The sequence below is a fragment of the Jaculus jaculus genome, chromosome 6, assembly GCF_020740685.1.
Source record: "Jaculus jaculus isolate mJacJac1 chromosome 6, mJacJac1.mat.Y.cur, whole genome shotgun sequence".
NCBI lineage: Eukaryota > Metazoa > Chordata > Mammalia > Rodentia > Dipodidae > Jaculus > Jaculus jaculus.
The window spans coordinates 29,838,154-29,860,263 of record NC_059107.1 but is presented as its reverse complement, the minus strand read 5'-3'; the positions used below and the strand labels follow the sequence as shown (position 1 = coordinate 29,860,263).

Sequence of the window (22,110 nt, the reverse complement as noted above, 5' to 3'; positions counted from 1 at the left end):
ATTATGTAGTCTCAGGGTGGCCTCGAACTCACGGTGATCCTCCTACCTCTGCCTCCTTAGTGCTGGGATTAAAGGTGTGCACCACTACACCCAGCGAACCTGCCTTTTTAAAAAGAAAGAAAAGCTAATTGTGATGGTGTGTGCCTTTAATCCCAACACTCAGGAGGCAGAAGTAGGAGAATCATCATGAGTTTGAATCCAGCCTGAGACTACATAGTGAATTCCAGGTCGGCCTGGGCTAGAGTGAGACCCTACCTTGAAAAAAAAGTCCTCAAAGCTAGATGAGCTGTGTACATACAGGCCTAAGCCACAAGCAAGTGAGTGAAGGTAGGTTAGGAGTTGGTTTTCTTCAGCTAGAAGGCTTTCTTGAGCACTTGTCTGCCAGGATTTGTGGTAGGTACTTACCTACAGAGGGAGTGAAGAGATGTCCACAAACTCAGCCAAGGAGAGTGGCAAATGGGCAGGGCTGCAAGACAACACAAGGGTCAGGAAAGTAGGACTGGGGAGACGGCTCAGCCATTAAAGGCACTTGCTTGCAAAGACTGTGACCAGGGTTCAGTTCCGCAGCAACCAAGTATTTCTAGCAATACAACTGGAAACCAAAAGTGGCACATTCAAGAGACCCTGGCACACCTTTCACCTCCATATACATGCAAATAAATACATATTTTGAAATGCTCAAGGTCTAACATCCAGGGGGCATGTAAAGGAAGATTTGACAGACCTGTGGTGTTTTTTGTTTTTTCGTTTTGTTTTGTTTTTTCCTTTGAGGAGGAGTTGATCTTTTGTCAAGGTAGGGTCTCTAGCCCAGGCTGACCTAGAACTCAGTCTGTTACTCCAGGATGGTGTTGAACAGCAATCCTTGTACCAAATTCCATGAGTAAAGCTGGCACTGCCCCGTCCAGCAGATTTGTGTTACTGACAACCTCAATCCCTTTTGCTCCACCTGAGTGTCTTTGGGGCTGCCTAGAAGCAATGCAGACAGCCTCCTGTGGGCTGATTCTGGTTTAGGACTTAATCCTCAGGACCACCATTTACAGGAACCCTTCTCATGGTCCCAGAAGCTTTACGGAGTCAGGTGAGCCAGGTCAGTACAAAATTGAATTGTCCATGGGTGGCATCTAACTAGATGAGTCATTCTCTCATCCCTCCACACTCACATTGATTCTGGACTCAGATGAATACTTCAGCTTCAGTACAGTGAAGAATCTAAAAGGAAAACATCACTTAGAAAGTGCTTTCATATGAAGGCATTAAATGTCCTAAGGCATGGGGTTGGCACTCCTTAACCCCTTGCTAGCTGTTTTCCCATTAGATACCTCGCGGCTACTAACTCTCATGGGCCTAGCGAGGCAGATGGATTTGGCTCTTTTACAGAAGGAACTAGTCCCAGACCCAGGTAATATGACACAGGAGCTCAGTTCGCATGGTGGCCTGCTTGTTGCTTTCCCCAGTACACGCTCTTCTTGGAGGACCAGGCCAAGTCATGGGTAGAATTTGGAAGCGTATCACTGCCACAGGGAAATCATGGGCTTAGACTCTGAAAGTGAACTGAAGCCCAAACCTAGTAGATGTAAGAACCCAAGACAATAATCTGAAGAAACAAATATCTGATGAAATGAGCACAAACAGGAAAGCAAGATGGTGTTAGGTGGGAGGAAGTAGTGACTGAATGTGTGGGTCTCCACTTTTGAGTCCTACCCCTTAAAGCTTCTAGCTTAAGGATGCAAGATTGGGTCTCCCTGTTGGAAAAGAGTGTGTTAGTAGAAAGGGAGATGACTTCTTTAGCTGCGGGAGATGGCCCATGGCATAGGAATTTCCAGCAAGGAGCATGATGAGAAAGGACCAAAGGCAGTGGTACATCTGTTCACTGTTGGCTTTGGGACTTCTCCAATGTCCAAGGATCCAAAACATTTGAGTAACTTCCATGTCAACTTACTTCTTTAAAAGTTTTTAATCTTGGGCTGGAGAGATGGCTTAGCAGTTAAGCACTTGCCTGTGAAGCCTAAGGACCCCGGTTCGAGGAGCGAATCCCCAGGACCCACGTTAGCCAGATGCACAAGGGGGCACACGCGTCTGGAGTTCGTTTGCAGAGGCTGGAAGCCCTGGCGCGCCCATTCTCTCTCTCTCCCTCTATCTGTCTTTCTCTCTGTGTCTGTCACTCTCAAATAAATAAGTAAAAAATTTAAAAAAATTTTAAATTTTTGAGTTTTTAATCTTAAAATATTGCTGAGCCAGGTGTGGTGGCACACGTCTTTAATCCCAGCATTCTGGAGGCAGAGGTAGGAGGGTCTCCATAAATTTGAGGCTACCCTGAGACTACATCGTGAGTCCCAGGTCAGCCTGGGCTATAGCAAGACCCTACTTTGAAAAACCAAATTTTTATATATATATATATATATATATATATATATATATATATATATATATATATATATATATATATAATGTATATGCATATGTATATCTATCTATCTATATATATATATACACACACACATACACATACATACATATATTATATATATATACACACATACATACATACATATATATATTATATATATATATGATAATGAACAACAGAAAATGGACAAAGTTTAGATAAAACCTTAACATGTTATTGCCAGGCATGGTGGTGCACACCTTTAATCCCAGCACTCGGGAGGCAGAGGTAGGAGGATTGCCATGAGTTCAAGGCCACCCTGAGACCACCCTTCTCTATTTGTTACAGTATGGTGATGACTACCTGATGTGGAGGGTGGGCATAATGCCGACAACGAGGGGTCATGTAAGTAAGACAAAGGAGATTTACTGAGAAAAAGATGGAAAAGCCCCAAAGTGTCAGGGCCAGCGTGCTTAGGACTTCAGTCGCCATCCAAAAAACGAGGGGCTGGGAGAGGAAAAGTTACGCATTTTGAAGTAGAACTCAGAAAAGCAGGCAGACTCAGCAGTGAGTCTGTGAACAACTGCCTTGGGGGTGGGGCTTCTGCAGGTGGAAGTGCTCTATCTCATTAAGGGGTAAGTACCCTCCCCTCTCCTTAGCATGTCCATAGGTGAGAGGTGGTCTCTCGACCATCTGATGGGACATTTAGATTAACTCAAGGGAAGGGACCATACTTTTGGTCACTTGGAATGTCATGTCCACACCAGGACCAGAGGTTAACTCAAATTAACTTTCCCTCAACAAAAGCCCTGATAACTTTCATACTTCTTTTTTTTTTTTTTAACTGCATAGCTTTGACTATTTTTTTAAAATATCATTTATTTATGAGAGAAAGAGGCGGGATGGGGGGAGATGAGAATAAGTGCGCCAGGACCTCCAGCCACTGTAAATGAACTCCAGATACATGTGCATTCTACCTTGTGCATCTGGTTTACATGGGTAGTGGAATCGGACCTGGGTTCTTAGGCTTCACAGACAAGCACCTTAACCGCTAAGCCATCTTTCCAGCCCTCATACTTCTTTTTATATGGTATTTTAAATCCTGTGGAGGAACAACTGTGATGTTCCCCTGTCTAATGTTACCAGGGAGACAAAAGGTTTGATCTGTCCTTCAGTAACCTCCAACACTAGTATTTGCCACCTATCCAATACCATTGATTATCACCACTTAGCCTGTGAGGAAACTGCACAGATGTTCAAAACTACAATACAGGGTTTCTCTATTTGTTGCAGTATGGTGATGACTACCTGATGTGGAGGGTGGGCATAATGCTGTGGGCACCGAGATCATCAAGTCCACAATCAGGCTTGTACCACACTACTCAAGAGGCTGTGTGTGAGTGTGTGTCCATGGTTTTTTTTTTTTTTTTTTTTTTTTGGTGTTGCTGTGGATAAAGCTAAGGGTCGGTGGGGAAAAACATTCTAGAAAAAGGGTACAGCACATTCCAAGGCTGCAGAATCAAAAAGAGCCTGGAGGACCGAAGAGAGATGTGAGAAAAGTGTTGACGATGGCTTTGACCTGCTAAGAAACTTGCACTATTTAATGATGACATGAAAAAGCCATCCTTGGGCTAGGGAAACGGCTTAGAGGTTAAAGGCAGTTGCTTGCAAAACCTTATAGCCTGGGTTTGGCTCCCCAGCATCCATGTAAAGCCAGATGTACAAAGTGGTGCATGCATCTGGGGTTCATTTACAGTGGCAAGAAGTCCTGGGTCACTCATTCATTCTCATTCTATCTCTCTTTCTTTGCTTGCACATAAATAATTTAAAAAAAGAAAAAAGAAAGAAAAGAAGCCATCCTTTGCTGGAGGTTTACACTGACATAGTTTCTATCACCACTACATTGAAATGATCAAAACCACTCGAGGGAGATGGATCTTGTAAATTAGTTTTACACATTTTACACAAAGGGAGCTGCTTAAACCATAGAAGGGTTACGAACAGGAAGGTAACTTAACCTATTCTGTTTTGGGAAGATCCTTCATGTGTTGGACTGATAGAGGTGCTCTAGTGATTTGCTATGAATTTTATGTGTTTTAATAAGTATTTTCTCTTTCTCTCTAGCCCAGGCTGACCTAGAACTCGCTGTTTGAGAGAAAGAAAGAAAGAATGGGCACACCACGGCCTCTTTCTGCTGCAAACTCCTGACGCATAGGCCACTTTGGGCGGCTGGCTTTATATATGTATTGGGGAATTGAACCAGAGCCACCAGGTTTTGCAAGCAAGTGCCTCTCACTGCTAAACTAAGCCATCTCCCTACCCTAAAAAAATATTTTCTCGAGGTAACTAGAGTGCAACATAGTAAATGTCAGCAGTAATTCTAGAAATACAAAAACGGCCAGTATCCAGTTAGGTGCAAGTGGGTATGTGTGACAACCAATAAAAAGTGTCTGTAGCGCTCAAATAAAAAAAAAAAAAAATTTTTAAGTTACCCCAGGCATGAAATCACAAAAATATTTTTAATTATTTTCCTTCTTACTCCATAATTCATATTCATTGTAGAAAATATGAACGATACAAAAAAATGTTTAAAGAAACGTTAAAAGATGAATGGTAACACCCAACAGCATCCTAATTGATACTTTTGGTCTTCTCCTTCCCCCATCTTAAAGACAAAGTCACTAGACTATATGATTTAAGAGGGGGGAAAAAAAAGTATGGAAAGTGGCCATTGTTAAGCATCTTCTGTTTTTTATTTGTTGGGTATTTGGGATCGAAACCAGGGCATTGTGAAAGTCAGGCCCAAGTGAGCTGTGTACCCCCAGCCTTAAGCGTCCTCGTTATCCCCCTTTCTCCTCTGTGCCTTATTAGAGCAGAGAGGAGAGGCTGAACTCTGCTCACGTGTCAGGGAAAGTCCCCACGTCTTGCGGCACCGCCATTGGCCACTACCAAACTGCGAGAACGCGCGCTTAAGCTTGGGCACCGCCGCTATCCGTAGGCGGTGTCTCCAATATGGCGGCTTCCCAAGATGTCCACGTCCGAATCTGCAACCAAGAGATTGTCAAATTCGACCTGGAGGTGAAGGCGCTGATCCAGGTACTGATTCCTGGGACGTCTACCCGGCTCTAGGATCCATAACTCAAGCTCATGGGTCTCCCCGGCGGCCACCAGGACTTTCCTTGGGTCGTGTCTCATGCCCAACTACACTGTGGTCTTCCATTTGGTCCGATTCCCCACCATTGGCCTTCATACTTTTTCTGAGTGCCATCGGTTCACCATATTCGGAGGCATCCTCATATTCTGCCCCCGTCCCTGGGTAGTCCCGTAGTAACCCGGGGTGACTGTCACAGCCCCGACCGCCGCCGCTCCGCCCGCGCTCCTTGTCGGCTTCCGTAGGCGCCGCCGGCAGCCATCTCCGTGCGGCCACGCCCCGCGCGCCCTGAGCCCCGCCCCCGCCGGCCGGCGCCCGAGCTAACGGGACTCTGAACGCTAAGGCTGGCTGGGAAGACAAGCGTTGGCAGCATTGGGACCTGGATGGAGGAAGTTGGCCTAGGATGAGCATTTGGGGACTTTTCCACCCTGCTTTAACATTTGGGGGAAGTGAGGGACTTGGTTTTAAGCTGTAGAGGACAGCAAACAGTGCAATAAAACTAACCTAGGCCAGAATCAGGGGTGTAGGAATGGTTCCCAGAAGCTAGCAAAAGGAATCGGGGAGTTTTAGTCACTGCTAGTTTTTTTCTCAATTTTTATTAACATTTTCCATGATTATAAAAAATATCCCCTGGTAATACCCTCCCATCCTCCCCTCACTTTCCCCTTTGAAATTCCATTCTCCTTCATATCCCCTCCCCATTTCAATCAGTCTTTCTCTTATTTTGATGTCATGATCTTTTCCTCTTCATACGATGGTCTTGTGTAGGTGGTGTCAGGCACTATGAGGTCATGGATATCCAGGCCATTTTGTGTCTGGAGGGAGCACGTTGTACGGAGCCCTACCCTTCCTTTGGCTCTTACATTCTTCTTTCCACCACCTCTTCCGCATTAGACCCTGAGCCTTGGAAGGTGTGATCGAGATGTTACTCAGTACTCTAGTCACTTGTTTCCAGCACTATGATACCTTCCGAGTCGTCCCAAGGTCACTGCCATCTGAAAAGAGAAGGTTCTGTACCCAAAGTGAGAGTAGCATTAATATAAGGGTTTGAATATTAAGAGAAGTGCTTACTGGGCAGTTTGATAAGCATAGTATATACATTTATCCAGACATCAGCAGATGTTACACCTCTAGGGCTCATGACTACCCCTGTTTCATGTTCTCAGTATCAGGGATGTGTCACTGCTAGTTTTTAAACAAATTGTTTCCTTTGCCAACAAATGTCACCTGGCAAGATGTGTAAACCCAGAGTTTACAGGGAGCTGTGACAAAAGCCAAGGGATGTCTGTAGCTAAGTTGGGAGAGTGCCTCCGTAGCGTGTAACAAGCCCTGGATTTGCTTCCCAGCACTGCATAAGCCCATTGAGATGGCACAGGCCTGTGATCCCAACACTCCTGAAGTGGAAGAGGACTAGAAATTTCAGCCTGGGATATATGAGATAGGGGAGGTAGGGCTCCCAGGTAACTCGGATGCACAAAATACCAATTATTGGTTTGGTTTATTGTATGATACAAGTTGAATTTTTTTGTTTGTTTTTTCAAGGTAGAGTCTCACTCTAGCTCATGCTGACTTGGAATTCACTATGTAGTCTCAGGGAAGCCTCACACTCGTGGTGATTCTCCTACCTCTGCCTCGAGTGCTGGGATTAAAGGCATGCGCCACCACGCCCGGCTCGAATGTGAGTTAAAAAAAAAAAACAACTTTGTTTATTTATTTGAAAGAGGCCTAAGGAGAGAGAGTGAGCATGCCAGGGCCTCTAGCCACTGCAAATGGGATTCCAGAGGCTTGCACCACCTTGTGCATCTAGCTTTCATGGGTACTGGGTAATTTAACCTTGGTCCTTAGGCTTCACAGGCGAGCACCTTAACTACTAAGCCATGTCTCCAGCCTTTGAATGTGATTTAATGTGTAAGCTGGAGATAAGTGAAGAAGTTTAATGCTTGGGTGAGGGAAGTGGTGGTAGAAATCAACAAACTGCATTTGAAAGTGCCAGAATGAATGAATCTCTATAAGCCAGCTAAACTTAAATAATAAAATAAAATGAATTTCTTGAACTTCACTCCTCAGATCTATAAGGAACAAAACTTCTGAGCCAGTTCTAGGAAATTAAACATGAGACTAAATTCATGCAAATGAAATTACCAGGGACTGGAGAGTATAACCTAGTGTAAGAGTTTATGCTTATCATGTGCAAGACCCTGGTTCAGTTCTCAACATAAACGAGTAAATAAGTCAAAGTAAATATGTAAAGGAAAAAAAGAAAAGAAAAATCCTGGCATAGTAGCTATTGCATGTGGGAGACAGTGGCAGGATCTTCATGAGTTTGAGACCAGGCTAGATTACACAGAATGACCCTTTCTTAAGAAATAAAAGACTTTACCCAAGACTTTTATTTATTTATTTAGTGATTCAAGGTAGGTTCTCACTCTAGCCCAGGCTGACCTGGAATTCCCTATGTAGTCTCAGGGTGGCCTCAAACTCATGGCGATGCTCCCACCTCTGCCTCCTGAGTGCTGGGATTAAAGGTGTATGCTACCACACCCAGCTTTAATTTTTATTTTTGTGAGGTAGAATCTCACTCTAGCCCAGGCTGACCTGGAATTCCCTATGTAGTCTCAGGGTGGCCTTGAATTCACAGCGATCCTCCTACCTCTGCTTCCTGAGTGCTATGATTAAAAGAGTATGCCTCTACACAAGGCTTTAATTTTTATTTTTTTTTTTTTGAGGTAGGGTCTCACTTTATCCCAGGCTGACTTAGAATTCCCTGTGTAGTCTCAGGGTGGCCTTGAACTCACAGCGATCCTCCTACCTCTGCCTCCTGAATGCTGGGATTAAAGGCGTGCTCTAGCACTTCCAGGTTACACCCAAGATTTTAAAGCAAAAAGGAAAAGTTTGTTTTCATATCATCTGAATTGCCTAGGTTTCCTGTTGTCCTCTGTAGTGTTTTGGTTTGGGGGCACTAGTGAGAGTGATTACAGCCAGTACATTGTGTTCTTAAGATGTTCCAGATGCTCTCCTCTGAGTCCTTATAGACAGATGATCTTGAGGGTAGACATGTGACAACACAGAGAACTTTAGTAACTTTTTCAAAGTTGCACAGCTAAATAAGTTACTATAACCAGGATCTGCATGTACATAGTCAGAATCTAGAGTGTGTTTTAAAACTTGGCCCCAGTAACTCCAGATTTGTTTCCAGAAACAAGTTCTCAATATATCCTTAAACATGTCTATAAACATTGCGACTTTGAACAGATGGCTTGTGAAAATCAGACTTAGTTAATCTTGCTGTATGTTGCCAGGAATGTTCAAACATCCTGATTTTTAGGTTGGAAGAATGTAAAGTTATAGTGTCGCTTTTGGATGTCCATTCTTAGTGAACACGTAAGCTGCTTTAAGCCTTGTATAGTGGCTATATGACATTTTGCTAAGCTTTTTAGGGACTAAGAACTTTATCAAGGTTGAGCTGTATTGCCTATATCTATGTATACACATATATAGACACACATGTGTGTACATGTACATGTGGGGAAGGGGGGTTCTGGAGATAGAACCCAGGTCTCAAGAGTGCTACGTAAGTGCTCTGCCAGTGAGCTGTAATCCCAACCTGCTCTGATGTTTTCTGATTAATCGTAAGAGAAATGAAATAACTGAACATGATCATGTTTTTGCTTCCGTTTCAGAGAACAGCAATGAGCAGGGTGGACTCAAGTCAGGCCAGCTTAGTTGTGTTCGGAGTCAGCTTTCTCCTTGTAGTGATTTCATTTCATTTGTTTGAGAAAGGCCCCTCATCTCTTCACTGCCTTCTAGGATATTCGCGATTGCTCGGGACCCTTAAGTGCACTCTCTGAGTTGAACAGTAAAGTGAAGGAGAAGCTTCAGCAGCTACGGCACAGGATACAGGTGAGTATGCACACAGCCAGGAGGCTGAAGATGGAGAGCAGTGAAGGGGCATGGCCTCTGCTGACCAGGTTCTCCACATATTAGAGCAGCTAAAAGTTTTCACAGTGAGGGTGACTGGACCAACCTGTTCTCCAGAGTCCATAGCCAAAAATAACCAGGAGTGCCCATGTTTCACTGTGCTGGTGAATGGACATGTTCCTGGCCCTTTTCACTGCACAGAGAACATTGGTGAGTCCTGGACTTGTGTTCTCAGTTCTAGTGTGCAAGCTCAGGTGGATTTATGCTTCAGTTTTCTGTCTGAATGTGCTCAAACCCCTGGCTTTGTTTGGAACCAACCTTTCATAGACTAGATATAGAACCAAGACAACACTTGAAAACATGATGGTATTTAAGCCTGTGCAGGGCATGCAGTTATTTCTCCTCTCCACCTCTCAGATCCAGGGCATGCAGTCATTTCTCCACTTCTTCAGTTCTCAGCTCCTCCCTTACTTTGGACCCTGGGATTTTCCTTACTGTCTTGCAGATTGAACTGCACATTTCAAAGGCTCTGTGTTACATTTTGCCCAGCATCCCTAGGTGTCCTGTTGTCAAAGGCTAACAGAGCTGTTTCCCTCCAAGGAGCTTGAGCAGTCAGCCAAGGAGCAGGACAAAGAGTCAGAGAAACAGCTCCTGCTCCAGGAAGTGGAGAACCACAAAAAGCAGATGCTCAGGTAGGTGGGCCCTGGTCTCTGGCCAGCCACCTCTGCTGGTCACTTGCTCCCTGATAGGTGTTGGTCTCATAATCTTAGTGTTTTTGTTTTTTTTCTTCCAATGAATCAAAACTTTCATTATCAGCTTCTCAGGTTATTTACACAAATGAAAGACATGTTCAGAATAAGATCATCACAAAGAATTGGAGAAATTTCAGACTGCTTTCTTTACCCTGTTTCCAAAAATCTCCCTAAACAGTACATTATTTACCACACACACTGTGTGGAGATTAATGTGGTAAGTGTGTATGTTCTTTATAACACAAGTCAGACTGTAGGCAGTTGTAGGGTGAATGAATAAATGAATAGTTTAGAGAAATATGCCACTGCTTGGGCATTTGACTCACACCTATAATCCTAGCACTTGGGAGGCTGAGGTAGGAGGGAAGGTTACTGTTAGCTCAAGACCAGTCTGGACTACATAGGGAGTTCCAGATCTGGCATAGAGTGAGACATTGCCTCCTGAAACAAAACAACAATAAAAAAAGTACCACTATAATCAAATCTGATGTTCATATGTGTGTGTAATTCATTTTTCACTTTGTTTTTTGTTTTTGTTTTTGCTTTTCAAGGTAGGGCCTCATTCTAGCCCAGGCTTACCTGGAATTTATTATAGTCTCAGACGATCCTCCTACCTCTACCTCCCAAGTGCTGGGATGAAAGGCATGCACCACCACACCCAGCTCATTTTGCACTTTGGACTGAACTTAGTGTGTATGTACTTAGTTGTAAGACATAGTATTAGTTGCTGCCAATTTGAAATTCTGCTTTTTCATTTTAAAGAAAAGAATAGAAAGTATAACCTAATGGAAGAAGATTCCACCCATTTCTTATGTGGGTGCTGGGGGATTGAACCTGGGCCAGCAGGCTTGGCAAGCAAGTGCCTTTAGCCACTGAGCAATTTCCCCAACCCAACCCATGTTACCATTTGTGAACACTTCCAGGGCTCAGCACTGTTGACTTGCACTAGTTGTGTAAGCCTTCTATTCTAGAGCATGAGTCTTAGAGGAATACAGTTAGCTTTTTAGTCTGCCAGTAAAGGCCATATTACCGATTTCAACTTGCTGTGCGGCAAATGTGAGCCGCCACTTGTAAAACAGTAGATAGAGATTATAATCCTATCACCCAGGCCCTCCTGATACAGTACATTCATATTGCCCATGGTTGGTCTGTAGTATGTAAAGAACAGCAAGTCTTAGAGAAGTATTGAGAAAGAATGGTTTTTATGTTCATTTGCTTATTATTATTATTATTTATTTGAGAGCAAGAGAGAGAAAGGAGGAGGGGAGATAGAAAAAGAATGGGTGCACCAGGGCCTCTAGCCACTGGAAACTAACTCTAGACACAGATACACCTTGTATATATGGCTTACATGGGTCCTGAGGAATTGAACCTGGGTCCTTTGGCTTTGCAGGCAAGTACCTTAAACGCTAAGTCATCTCTCTAGCTCCTTGTTTTGCTTTGTTTTGAAGTAGAGTCTCACTCTAGTCCAGGCTGACCTGGAACTCTGTCTGTAGTCCATGCAGGCCTCAAACTCATGACTATGCTCCTACCTTGCCTCCCAAGTGCTAGGATTTTAAAGGCATGCAGCACCATGTCTGGTTCTTGTGATCTTTTTATCTCCTTTAAAACATGCATTCATTAAGCCACCCAGGGACAAGGAATAGTTACTATAGGTCATAGTTCTCAAGGAATGGCACAACCAGGACACATGTCAAGCAGGAGACCCACCATAGTCACTTAAGAACAGGGCTCAACGTGAGGAGTGAGGAAGGTTGAAAGCTAGACTGATATCTGTAGCCATTGTGAGACTATAAACAGCAGAGTGCTAGGTCTCTGGTTTCCCAGCTGCCCAAGGGAGAGGGACAGGATGGAACATCCTGGAGATAACATCCAGAGTTCAGCGTAAAGATGGTAGGACTTGCACTAAAGTCATTGTGAGGGCAACCAGAGAGGAAGTGGTGGGAGGTGGGGATGGACTCTGCTATCTCAGGAGGATGAACTACTGTGATTGGAGCTAGCAGCCTAGAGGAGTGAACAGAAATTCACTTGCATCCTTCTTTTTCCAGCAATCAGACGTCATGGAGGAAAGCCAATCTCACCTGTAAAATGGCCATTGACAACCTAGAGAAAGCAGAGCTTCTCCAAGGAGGAGATCCCTTAAGGCAAAGGTATCTGTCTTTCTGTGTTTTGGCACCTTGATAAAAGAATATGTAACAGATGACATGATGTAACCCTCTCGTAGGGAGTACTCTCTGTTTTCAACATGGCATTTATCCTTAATGTCATTACATAAGTAATGCTTTTTGCTTTTAAAAATTGTTGAGACAAGGAGTCATGCATCCCAGGCTGGCCTCAAACTTATGTAACAGAGGATCACCTTGATTTTTTTTTTTTTTTTTTTGAGATAGGGTCTCACTCTAGCTTAGGCTGACCTGGAATTCTCTATGTAGTCTCAGGGTGGCCTCGAACTCACAGTGGTCCTCCTACCTCTGCCTCCCAAGTGCTGGGATTAAAGGTGTGTACCACCATGCCCAGCTCTCCTTGAATTTCTGATCCTCCTTTCTACCTCCTGAGGGTGGGGATTATAGGTATGCATTACCACATCCTGTTTATGCATGCTGGGGTCCAAACAGAGTGTTAAGCAGGCACTTTAACAACTGAGCTATATATCCCCAGCTCTAGTTAGTTTTTCAAAGACTCTATTTAAGTATTATTTTAACCATGCATAGTATTCTATTATATAAGATTTCCAGTACTTACTGCAAATTGCTTTAGAGATGGCTGCTAGTTTAATGTGTACTAGCCAGGCATGGTGGTGTGCACCTGTAATCACGTCCTAGCCAGGCGTGGTGGTGTGCACCCATAATCATGTCCTAGCCAGGCGTGGTGGTGTGCACCCGTAATCACATCCTGGCCAGGCGTGATGGTGTGCACCTGTAATCACATCCTAGCCAGGCGTGGTGGTGTGCACCCGTAATCACATCCTGGCCAGGCATGGTGGTGTGCACCTGTAATCACATCCTAGCCAGGCGTGGTGGTGTGCACCCATAATCACGTCCTAGCCAGGTGTGGTGGTGTGCACCTGTAATCGTAGGGCTTGGGAGGCTAAGCCAGGGCCATGCATTCCAAACCAGCTTTAGCAGCATAAGTCCTGTCTTAAAAAAAAAAAAAAAAAATTTAATGTGATAGATTAAATCTGGTGCTTTCTGAAAGCATGGATTTTTTGGCCTTCCTCCTCCCTCCTCTGGAATTGTAGGAAAACCACAAAAGAGAGCCTGGCTCAGACATCCAGCGCCATCACCGAGAGTCTCATGGGGATCAGCAGGATGATGTCACAGCAGGTCCAGCAGAGTGAGGAGGCGATGCACACACTAGGTAAGGAGTGGAGAACTGCTCCAGACCACCAGCTCCGCATCTCTGCCTCAGTGCCTCCACCTGGCCCACTCAAAGCCTCCTGACTGTGGAACAGGTCATTCACGAAATGAGAGGACGCTTTGTCCTTCCCAGGATGCCCAAGTGCTGCTCTTGTTTCTCTTTCGGGTTGTTGCAGTTGCACTGGAGGTTACGCACACCGTCACTGTTCCCTGGTGAAAGCCTTCCCAGGGGCTTGTGTGAAAAGTACATCTGCAGTCTCCCTTGGAGAGCATGTGTGCAAGGCTGGGCAAGAGGCCTGGGAGTAGGGATTTCAGCAAGAGCTCTGGGGTCCGGTAATACCAGGTAGGGTTAGGAATTATGGCCAGTGGCAAGACCCCCAGCCCCAGAACCTCATTTTTGTATTACCGACTCAGTTCCTTTTAAGATGTACCAGTCAGAGGCCGCAGGGGGGAAGCTTGAGACCACCTGGTTCTCAGGAAGCTTTTCCACTTCAGCTGCTTTGTAGAGAATTGCGACCTCCCTCCCCACTCCCCCCCACCCCCCACCCCGGGACTCCTCAGTGTAGGGGAATGGAAAAGAAGTTTACTTCTTATTCTTTGAAACACTTTTGGAATACTTCACATAGTAGAGAGAATGGTATAGGGAATTCTTGAACCTGTCAACTTGCTTGCAAGTTGAATGGTTATCAATTCAATGTTCAACCTTTACCCCTGCCCCATCACAGATATCATCCATAAGTAATTCAGTATGTATGTAATGTATATATGTATGTATGTGTATGTGTGTGTATATGCACACACAACACACACACACACACACATTTTTTTGGAGGGGGTTTTCGAGGTAGGGTCTCCTGTAGCCCAGGTTGACCTGGAATTCACTCAGTAGTCTTTAGGGTGGCCTTGAACTAATGATGATCCTCCTACCTCTGCCTCTCAAGTTCTGGAATTAAAGGCATGCGCCACCAGTGTATTCTTTATCTTTTTATTTGAGACAGGGTCACACTATAGCTGAGACTGACTTGGAACTCACTCTGTCACCTCAAGCTGGCCTTGAACTCACACAGCAATCCTATCTCAGCTCCTGAGTTCTGGGAAGAAAGGCACATGCCACCATGCCCAGCTCATTTCCTTTTATTAATTTGTGTGTGTATAGGCATGCCAGGTGCCAGGACCTCTTCCTTCTGTCAAGGCAAATGAATACCAGATGCTTGTGCCACTTTTTGTGTGTGACTTTTGTGGGTGGCTTGAGAATTGAATCCAGACCTGCAGACTTTGCAATCAAGCACATTTAACTGCTGAGCCATCATCCCAGTCTCAATGGCTTTTCTTTTTAAAAATAAATTAAAGGTCTCTTTGGAGAAAAAAAAAATAAACCTAGAATCCTTGTACCATGATCTCTGCTAAATATATCTATAGTGTTTAAGCACTTCCTTTGCTCTGTCAAACAGCTACAAACAAAAGGAAAGTGGGAGAGTAGCCCAAGTCACCTGTGTGTTAGCTTGCCTGAGCACTTAGTCTCAGAAGAAACCAGTATGTCCCTGCTGTACCTTGCACGAGACCTTGGAGAAAATGAGAGGCCAGGCCCAGGGGTCAGAAGGGTGGGGCTTCTGAGTCAGGACAGTTAGACGATTATGCTCTGATGTGGGCATAAAAGATATGTTGCGCCCCTCCCGCCAGCAGGAAGAACAACAACAACAGGATTCTTCTCAAACACACTTTATTGGGAGCTCCAGACTGAAAGAGAGAAGGACCCTGACCCTACAGAGCCCCAAGCTTATATACTAGTGGTCAGATGATTGTGCAGTGTCGTCTGATTGGCTTAAGTCTCATCAGCTGACTATGCATCACCCAATCGGGATAGGTGAGCAGCCATGTTAGGATAACATCATGTGCTCATGTACAGACAATTAGGATACAAAAGCAGTAAACAAGCTGACACAGCAAAGCCTGATAAAGCCAGCAAGGCTTCCCACAGTAGCTGACACAGCAAAGCCTGATAAAGCCAGCATGGCTTCCCACAGTTCCCCCTTTAAAAATTGTTTTGAACCTCAGGATACCCGATCCAGGACCAGCCCTCATGATGGCCAGTCCGATCAAGGGTAGAGCCCAAGACCAAAAGCCTGCTTCAGCACCTTCCCGAGTGCAATGGAAAAATCCCTTCAGGGTGCAAAGGCTGCTCATGCAGGAATGTAAGCCTTCCAAGGTGCAATGACAACAAGGTCACTTGGTGTGCAAAGGCCTTACAGTAAGCAGGGTGGAACTAACCATTTTGCAGGCTTGCCAGCCACACTTGTGGAGATGCTCCTTGATCCAAAGCTATAAGTGCCTGAACAATCTTTATGTTATCCTGGTGACGTTGTCGTCTGATTCGACAGATAAGCCAGAGACAGAACACCATACCACACAAAAGGGCTGCTCCAAACATAGCCACCCCCACCCATTCCTTAAAGAAAGAAAATGCAGAAGATAACCAAGAAGTAAAATCTCCCAAAGAGATTGGCTCCAAATGAGTTCCATTCAGCTGTACAATCTGGAACAGTAACTTCCGAGATAGCTGCTCTCCTTCACGCGTCCAGTTTCCTGCCAAAAATTCAGCTAGCTTGCGACTCTGATTAAAAGAAGCAGTAAAATTAAATTGCAAAGGAGTAATACACAAATGTTGATACTGAGACACACATCCAAGTTGTATTATTTTATATAATTCCTCTACTTGATTCTGCACCAAATCTACTCTTTGATTGACTAGATGAATACCAGCAAGAAGGTGTGTATTAATTGCTTCTTGTGTTTCTAATGCTGTAGAAGTCTTTTCTACTATATTATTAACAACTTCCACAGTTTGGGCCTGAGATGTCATGGCAATAGCAGCAGTAGTTGCTGCTGCAGCTGAAATGACGATGGCGGAAATGATTGCTGCAGTAATACCAAAATCTCTTTTATGACGAATAAGTCCTACTAAAGGAAAGGTATTTGGATCCGCCTCTACTGGAATGGGGACAAAAGTAGGTAATTTTACTATTAAAGCTAGATTAACTCTAGCATTCCAGCACTCTGCAAGCCAACATGTGATATTTCTACAATCTATCAAAGAGATGTTAGTGCTAACATTTGCTGTCAGAAAAAAGAATGGAGCTTGTACACAAATTGAGGCTGGATTGAAGCTACTATTAATCCATTGGTGATTTTTATTTATGTCTTTAATATAAATTTTATCATTTATATTAACTCTAACTGCTGAAACATTCCATAATGCATGTTTAGTTCCCAATAATCCTGCTAAAGCTGACACATCTGCCATTGCACCGGCCTCATTGGACAGAAGCCATTTATACCAGGGCCAACCAGCACTATTACTAAGAGTATCATCTCCTTTACTTTTAAATTGGTAACGCCTTAATGGAGGGGTCATTTGAAATCCCTGTAAGATCTGTTTCTGGATTTTATCTGAACTCTGACATGGAGTAAAAATCGGAGGAAATGTATAATTAGGTTCACACCAGGGAGCACCTTTTACATTACTAGCATATATCTTAAGATTGGGCTGTCTAGAAGGGACAGTCACTTCACTCTGTATCAATAATGTGGTAATATTAACATTTGTAACATTACCTCCCTCTTTTGACCCATTTTGTTTTTTCTTAGTAATCTGAGTTAAAGTTGCAAGTATTATACTCATATCAACTTTAGACTTTTCTAATGGGTCCTGCCAAGCACTAAGATTTTGTTTTTGTAATACAATACATGGGGGAGCTAGGTTCTTATTACCCTGGAAAAAACACAAAGTGCCATTCAGATGAAAAGAAGTTTGATTATAAATTGTTGGTGTTTGCATAGGATCCCTGATGCAAGGCATTTCCCCTTGGCAAGATGTGGAAAATAGAGTAGGTAAGACACTAGAATATGAATGAACTGGCATAGGGACAGGCCATGTTCTGGCCACAGCCCAAAACTGTATCTTAATTCCCTTTATCATCATCGGCAGGAACAGGCTCAGGATCATCAGTAGTAATACGGAGGTTGTCATTCCTTGTTGTCTCATGACGCACGATTCGAGTCAACCGCTCTGGCACCCAGATAGGATCAGCTTGGCCCTGTGGAAAAACACAAACAGCTCCCCTGGATCTGGCTATAACTGGATCCGGGCCTTTCCAGACATTTTCAAGTACATCCTTATATCCTATAGCTTCATGATATCTATTATTGGTATTAGGATCCTCAAAGACTGGATAAGCACTAGCCAGCTTTTTCCAAGTATCTGGTTTTATCAGACTACATCCGGACGAAGGACGTGCCCCAAACGGAAGTTGGCCATCTTGTTGTTTACGTTTTTTACTCATAGAAGCATAAGCTGGAGGAGAAGCAAAGACGCCATCTTGTCTGGGTCTAGAACACTCCCGACCACATTCAGTCTTTACTTCCTCAAAATCCTGTTCTTCCTCTGGAGTTAATTCTTCTCCCTCAGATTCATTAGAACTTTCTATATATAAATTTGCAAGTTCCATTAAATCTGGATATAACTTAGGACCTGAATTTGGCCCTTCCTTTTGTGATTCATTTTTATTCTGCGCACTTTTATTCTGTTCTATTTGAAACCTAGGTTCTCTTTTTATTTTAACCTTTTTTTGTTTTCCCCTTTTACTTTCTTCAGACTCTGACATACTATCTTGATGATGTGCTAATATGCGTTGACCTTCCCTGATCACTTCTTCACAATGTTTGTCCTCCAAACAGGATCGCACCAAACGCCATAAGGGCTGTGTACCTGCGCGCAACTTTCGCGTTTCTGACTCACGGTCAATGTCTCTGCCTAATTTATCCCAGCAGGTCAAATTTAAACCTCCAGTCAGCTCAAACCAAGGCGCTATCATAGCCACTTCTTCCAAAAACCCTTTAAGAGTTTTATCTGAAATCTTAAGTCTACGTTGTGTTAGTACTTCCTGAAGTGGCTCCAAAAAGGTGGAGTGGTGTTGTCCCATTTTGCAACCTTATGTATGTTACTTAGAGATCAGTTACAGGCCAAAACTTATCATATAGCACCAGGGGAACTTACCGGTACCGCCGCTCCGTGTGTTGAGTTCTGAATCCTCCCTCGGAAGTATCCTCAGGGGTCCTCTCAATTGGCCGTTTGTTGACAAGTTCCCGGGTTTCGGCACCACTTGTTGCGCCCCTCCCGCCAGCAGGAAGAACAACAACAACAGGATTCTTCTCAAACACACTTTATTGGGAGCTCCAGACTGAAAGAGAGAAGGACCCTGACCCTACAGAGCCCCAAGCTTATATACTAGTGGTCAGATGATTGTGCAGTGTCGTCTGATTGGCTTAAGTCTCATCAGCTGACTATGCATCACCCAATCGGGATAGGTGAGCAGCCATGTTAGGATAACATCATGTGCTCATGCACAGACAATTAGGATACAAAAGCAGTAAACAAGCTGACACAGCAAAGCCTGATAAAGCCAGCAAGGCTTCCCACAAAGATACACAGACACATACGATGAGTGGTGGATGAAACTCAGCTCTTGCCTAGCATGTGCAACTTTGTACTTCATTCCCAGAACCATAAGATGCTGATGGCTTCTAGGATGTGGAGAGGGTACCAGTGGTGATTCTTGGACACATTTTGTAAGAAGAGATTAACTATTGAAGGAAGAAAGAATGTAGTTCTTACTCTTTCCTTTTAAAGTATGTTAAGACCACTGTTTGAGTGAAACAGAACAATGAAAAACTATTTTAGGGATGTGAATTTGGTGCAAAATTATAGGAGTGGAGAAATTGAGCCAGGATATGGCAGGGACTGGGTTGCTAGGGGGTTGCTTTTTCTAGGGTGCTGGGTGCATGACATTTCATAATACTATTCAGAAGTCTCTGCTGGAGCTGGGGAGGCAGCTCAGGGGTTAAAGGTACTTGCATGCAAAGCCTGCCAGCCCAGGTTTGATTCCCCAGCAACCATATAAAGTAGACACAAAGTATCACATGCATCTGGAGTTTGTTTGCAGCAAATGACATGCATGCACACACCATATATATATATATGTATATATATATATATGTAATATAAGTCTCCATAGGTGCTTGCTTGCAAAGACTGAGCACCGTGCTCAGTCTTGGGAGTTCTGGGGATTGAACCCAGGGCTTGTACTCCAGACAAGCTTTCTTTTTTTTTTTTTTTTTTAAAAATATTTTTTGTTCATTTTTTATTTATTTATTTGAGAGCGACAGACACAGAGAGAAAGATAGATAGAGGGAGAGGGAGAGAATGGGCGCGCCAGGGCTTCCAGCCTCTGCAAACGAACTCCAGACGCGTGCGCCCCCTTGTGCATCTGGCTAATGTGGGACCTGGGGAACCGAGCCTCGAACCGGGGTCCTTAGGCTTCACAGGCAAGCGCTTAACCACTAAGCCATCTCTCCAGCCCTCCAGGCAAGCTTTCTGCCACCAGAGCTTTGTGCCCTCCAGGCAAGCTCCCTACTGGTCAGGCGTTCAGAATTCAGTGTGTGCTTTCCACTCCGACACTCAGTGTGGATGAGTATTGCCCATGCTCCAGAGCCGGGGTGGTCGCTGCTGTGCTGTCAAGACAGATATTTAACAGTATGGAAAAAGAGACAGCTCTCCCTTCTGACACTAACCTCAGCCCTTGGGGGCCACTTCCCAGAGGTCACCACTGTTACCAGGATACACACACACACACACACACACACACACACACACACACACACATAAATATTATATCCTCTGAAATCTTTCATGCATTTGGAACGTAAGCAAATAAAGTAATTTTCATCCCCCTTTCTTCTCTTAAAGAAACATACACTCATGAGTACCTTGTCTTTTCATTGAACGTAGTCATTCGAGGATATTATGAGGATGCTTTATAGAGGAACTTTGTTAGATGCGCTTCTTGCCTAAGTGTCAGAAGTGCATTTGACTCAGCTCAGCACAGTGAGCCCTTTGAGGGGCGTAGCGCTCCTAGGTGCCATACAGTGGCTGGGACTTAGGCATCCTGCCTTTCAATCTGCCACCCGTACCCTCGTCCTGAAGTGCTGGGGCAAATGAGCTTGTGTCAGGCCCAGCTCATCCTTGCCCGTTTGTAGTCCTACAAAGAACATACCACACTTCACAGATAGAAAGTTCTGGTGCCTCCCAGTTCCTATTCCAACACAACTGTCCCAGTGACCATCCATGGTCATGGCTGAAGGGTCATCTCAGTAAGCTCCCCTTGCCTCCAAGAGCTGAGGTTGGTGGTTACAGCAGCCTGCCTCACCGTTCTCCCTGGTATGTACAAGGAGCTCCTCCACAGCACACCGTGCTGGCTGAGTGCGCCTTGTCAGGTCCTCGTTCGTGTGCTGCTCCAGGTGGTCTCCACCTTCCTGTCTTGCTGAGAGGCACCAGCCTTGGCAGGCCCGGTCTTACTCGTGAAGCTGTGGTGTCGGTGCTGGTGCTGGACTGTCTGAGTCACGCTCCCTTTCTTGTCTGTTTCAGTCAACTCCTCACGGACCATCCTGGATGCAAATGAAGAGTTTAAATCCATGTCAGGGACCATCCAGCTGGGCCGGAAGCTCATCACAAAATATAACCGCCGAGAACTGACGGACAAACTTCTCATCTTCCTGGCCCTGGCCCTTTTCCTTGCTACAGTCCTCTATATTGTAAAAAAGCGCCTCTTTCCCTTTTTGTAAGGTTTGTGTGTTTACATTCCTGATTCAGGATCTGTCCAGGTTCCTCTCTAGGGCTCGCGCATCCTGCCAGTTACTGGCCTTGCTCAGCGGCTTGGATAGAATGAGAGGAAGTGGCTTTCTGCCCATGGCTGCCTCAGAAAGGGCAAGCAGAGCAGAGGAAAGGGGGTGCCTGCAGGACGGAGGGAGGGACACCATGCTCTCAGCTGTTCAGCACGCTGGGTGGCTGCCAAGTGAATCATTTCAAGTCCAGCCACCAGGATTTGCTCATCCTTGCTTCTGCCTCTCCTCCTGAGGCCTGAGGTCAGGTCTGGTGGAGGAAACCGACCAGGTGGATGGGAAGAAGGATGATGAAAACTTGTGATCATTCCTTCAATAAACTTGATTATACTTAATAGAATGAACTACATTTAGCTTTACAAGATCTCCTCTGGGAATGTGCATGCCTCTTTCCTACTGTTTTCTAGAACTTCAGCTTAGGTCATTCACTCAACAAAGTGTTATTAAGCAGCTGGCAGCACTTGCCATGTCTCCCAGATAGTGCCAGTCATTACACATGCATTGGTAAATCTGACCGGGCTCCTCCGGCAGCAGCAGATGGAAGATCTCATGTCAGGAAGGGGAGCACACACAACCCCCACAGGAGATGGCTCACATCAGCATGGAGACATGCTTCCTCCCTGCCCTTCCCCCCCCCCCACCTCAGGGCCTGGCAATGGGCAGTGCTAAGGGTTTGCTGCTGACATCCTTCCCTCAGGTCCCAATTAAGTATAACAAGGAGAGAAGTCAGTGAAAAGCTGAGGCCCTTCTGACCCCCATTTTTGTTGAGGGCAAGAGTCCAGGCTCCCAGCCAGGTCATCCCTGGAGATGATG

General features: G+C 44.8%; 1 protein-coding gene across 1 annotated transcript; it reads left to right on the top strand.

The window, feature by feature from the left end:
* The first annotated feature begins 5,366 nt into the window (after window positions 1–5,366).
* On the top strand, window positions 5,367–21,632 carry Bnip1 (BCL2 interacting protein 1). The gene is made up of 6 exons (XM_004665015.2): window positions 5,367–5,482; window positions 9,345–9,437; window positions 10,056–10,147; window positions 12,256–12,357; window positions 13,446–13,564; window positions 21,044–21,632. Exons 1-6 carry the CDS (start codon window positions 5,399–5,401, stop codon window positions 21,238–21,240), a joined length of 687 nt encoding a protein of 228 aa, XP_004665072.1. The 5' UTR covers window positions 5,367–5,398; the 3' UTR covers window positions 21,241–21,632.
* The last annotated feature ends 478 nt before the right edge of the window (window positions 21,633–22,110 follow it).

Coding starts and splice junctions, on each gene's coding strand:
- Bnip1 (XM_004665015.2), top strand. CDS start 5,399: ATGGCGGCTTCCCAAGATGTCCACGTCCGAATCTGCAACCAAGAGATT. Junction 5,483..9,344: donor AGGTGAAGGCGCTGATCCAG/GTACTGATTCCT, acceptor ACTGCCTTCTAG/GATATTCGCGATTGCTCGGG. Junction 13,565..21,043: donor GGAGGCGATGCACACACTAG/GTAAGGAGTGGA, acceptor TGTCTGTTTCAG/TCAACTCCTCACGGACCATC.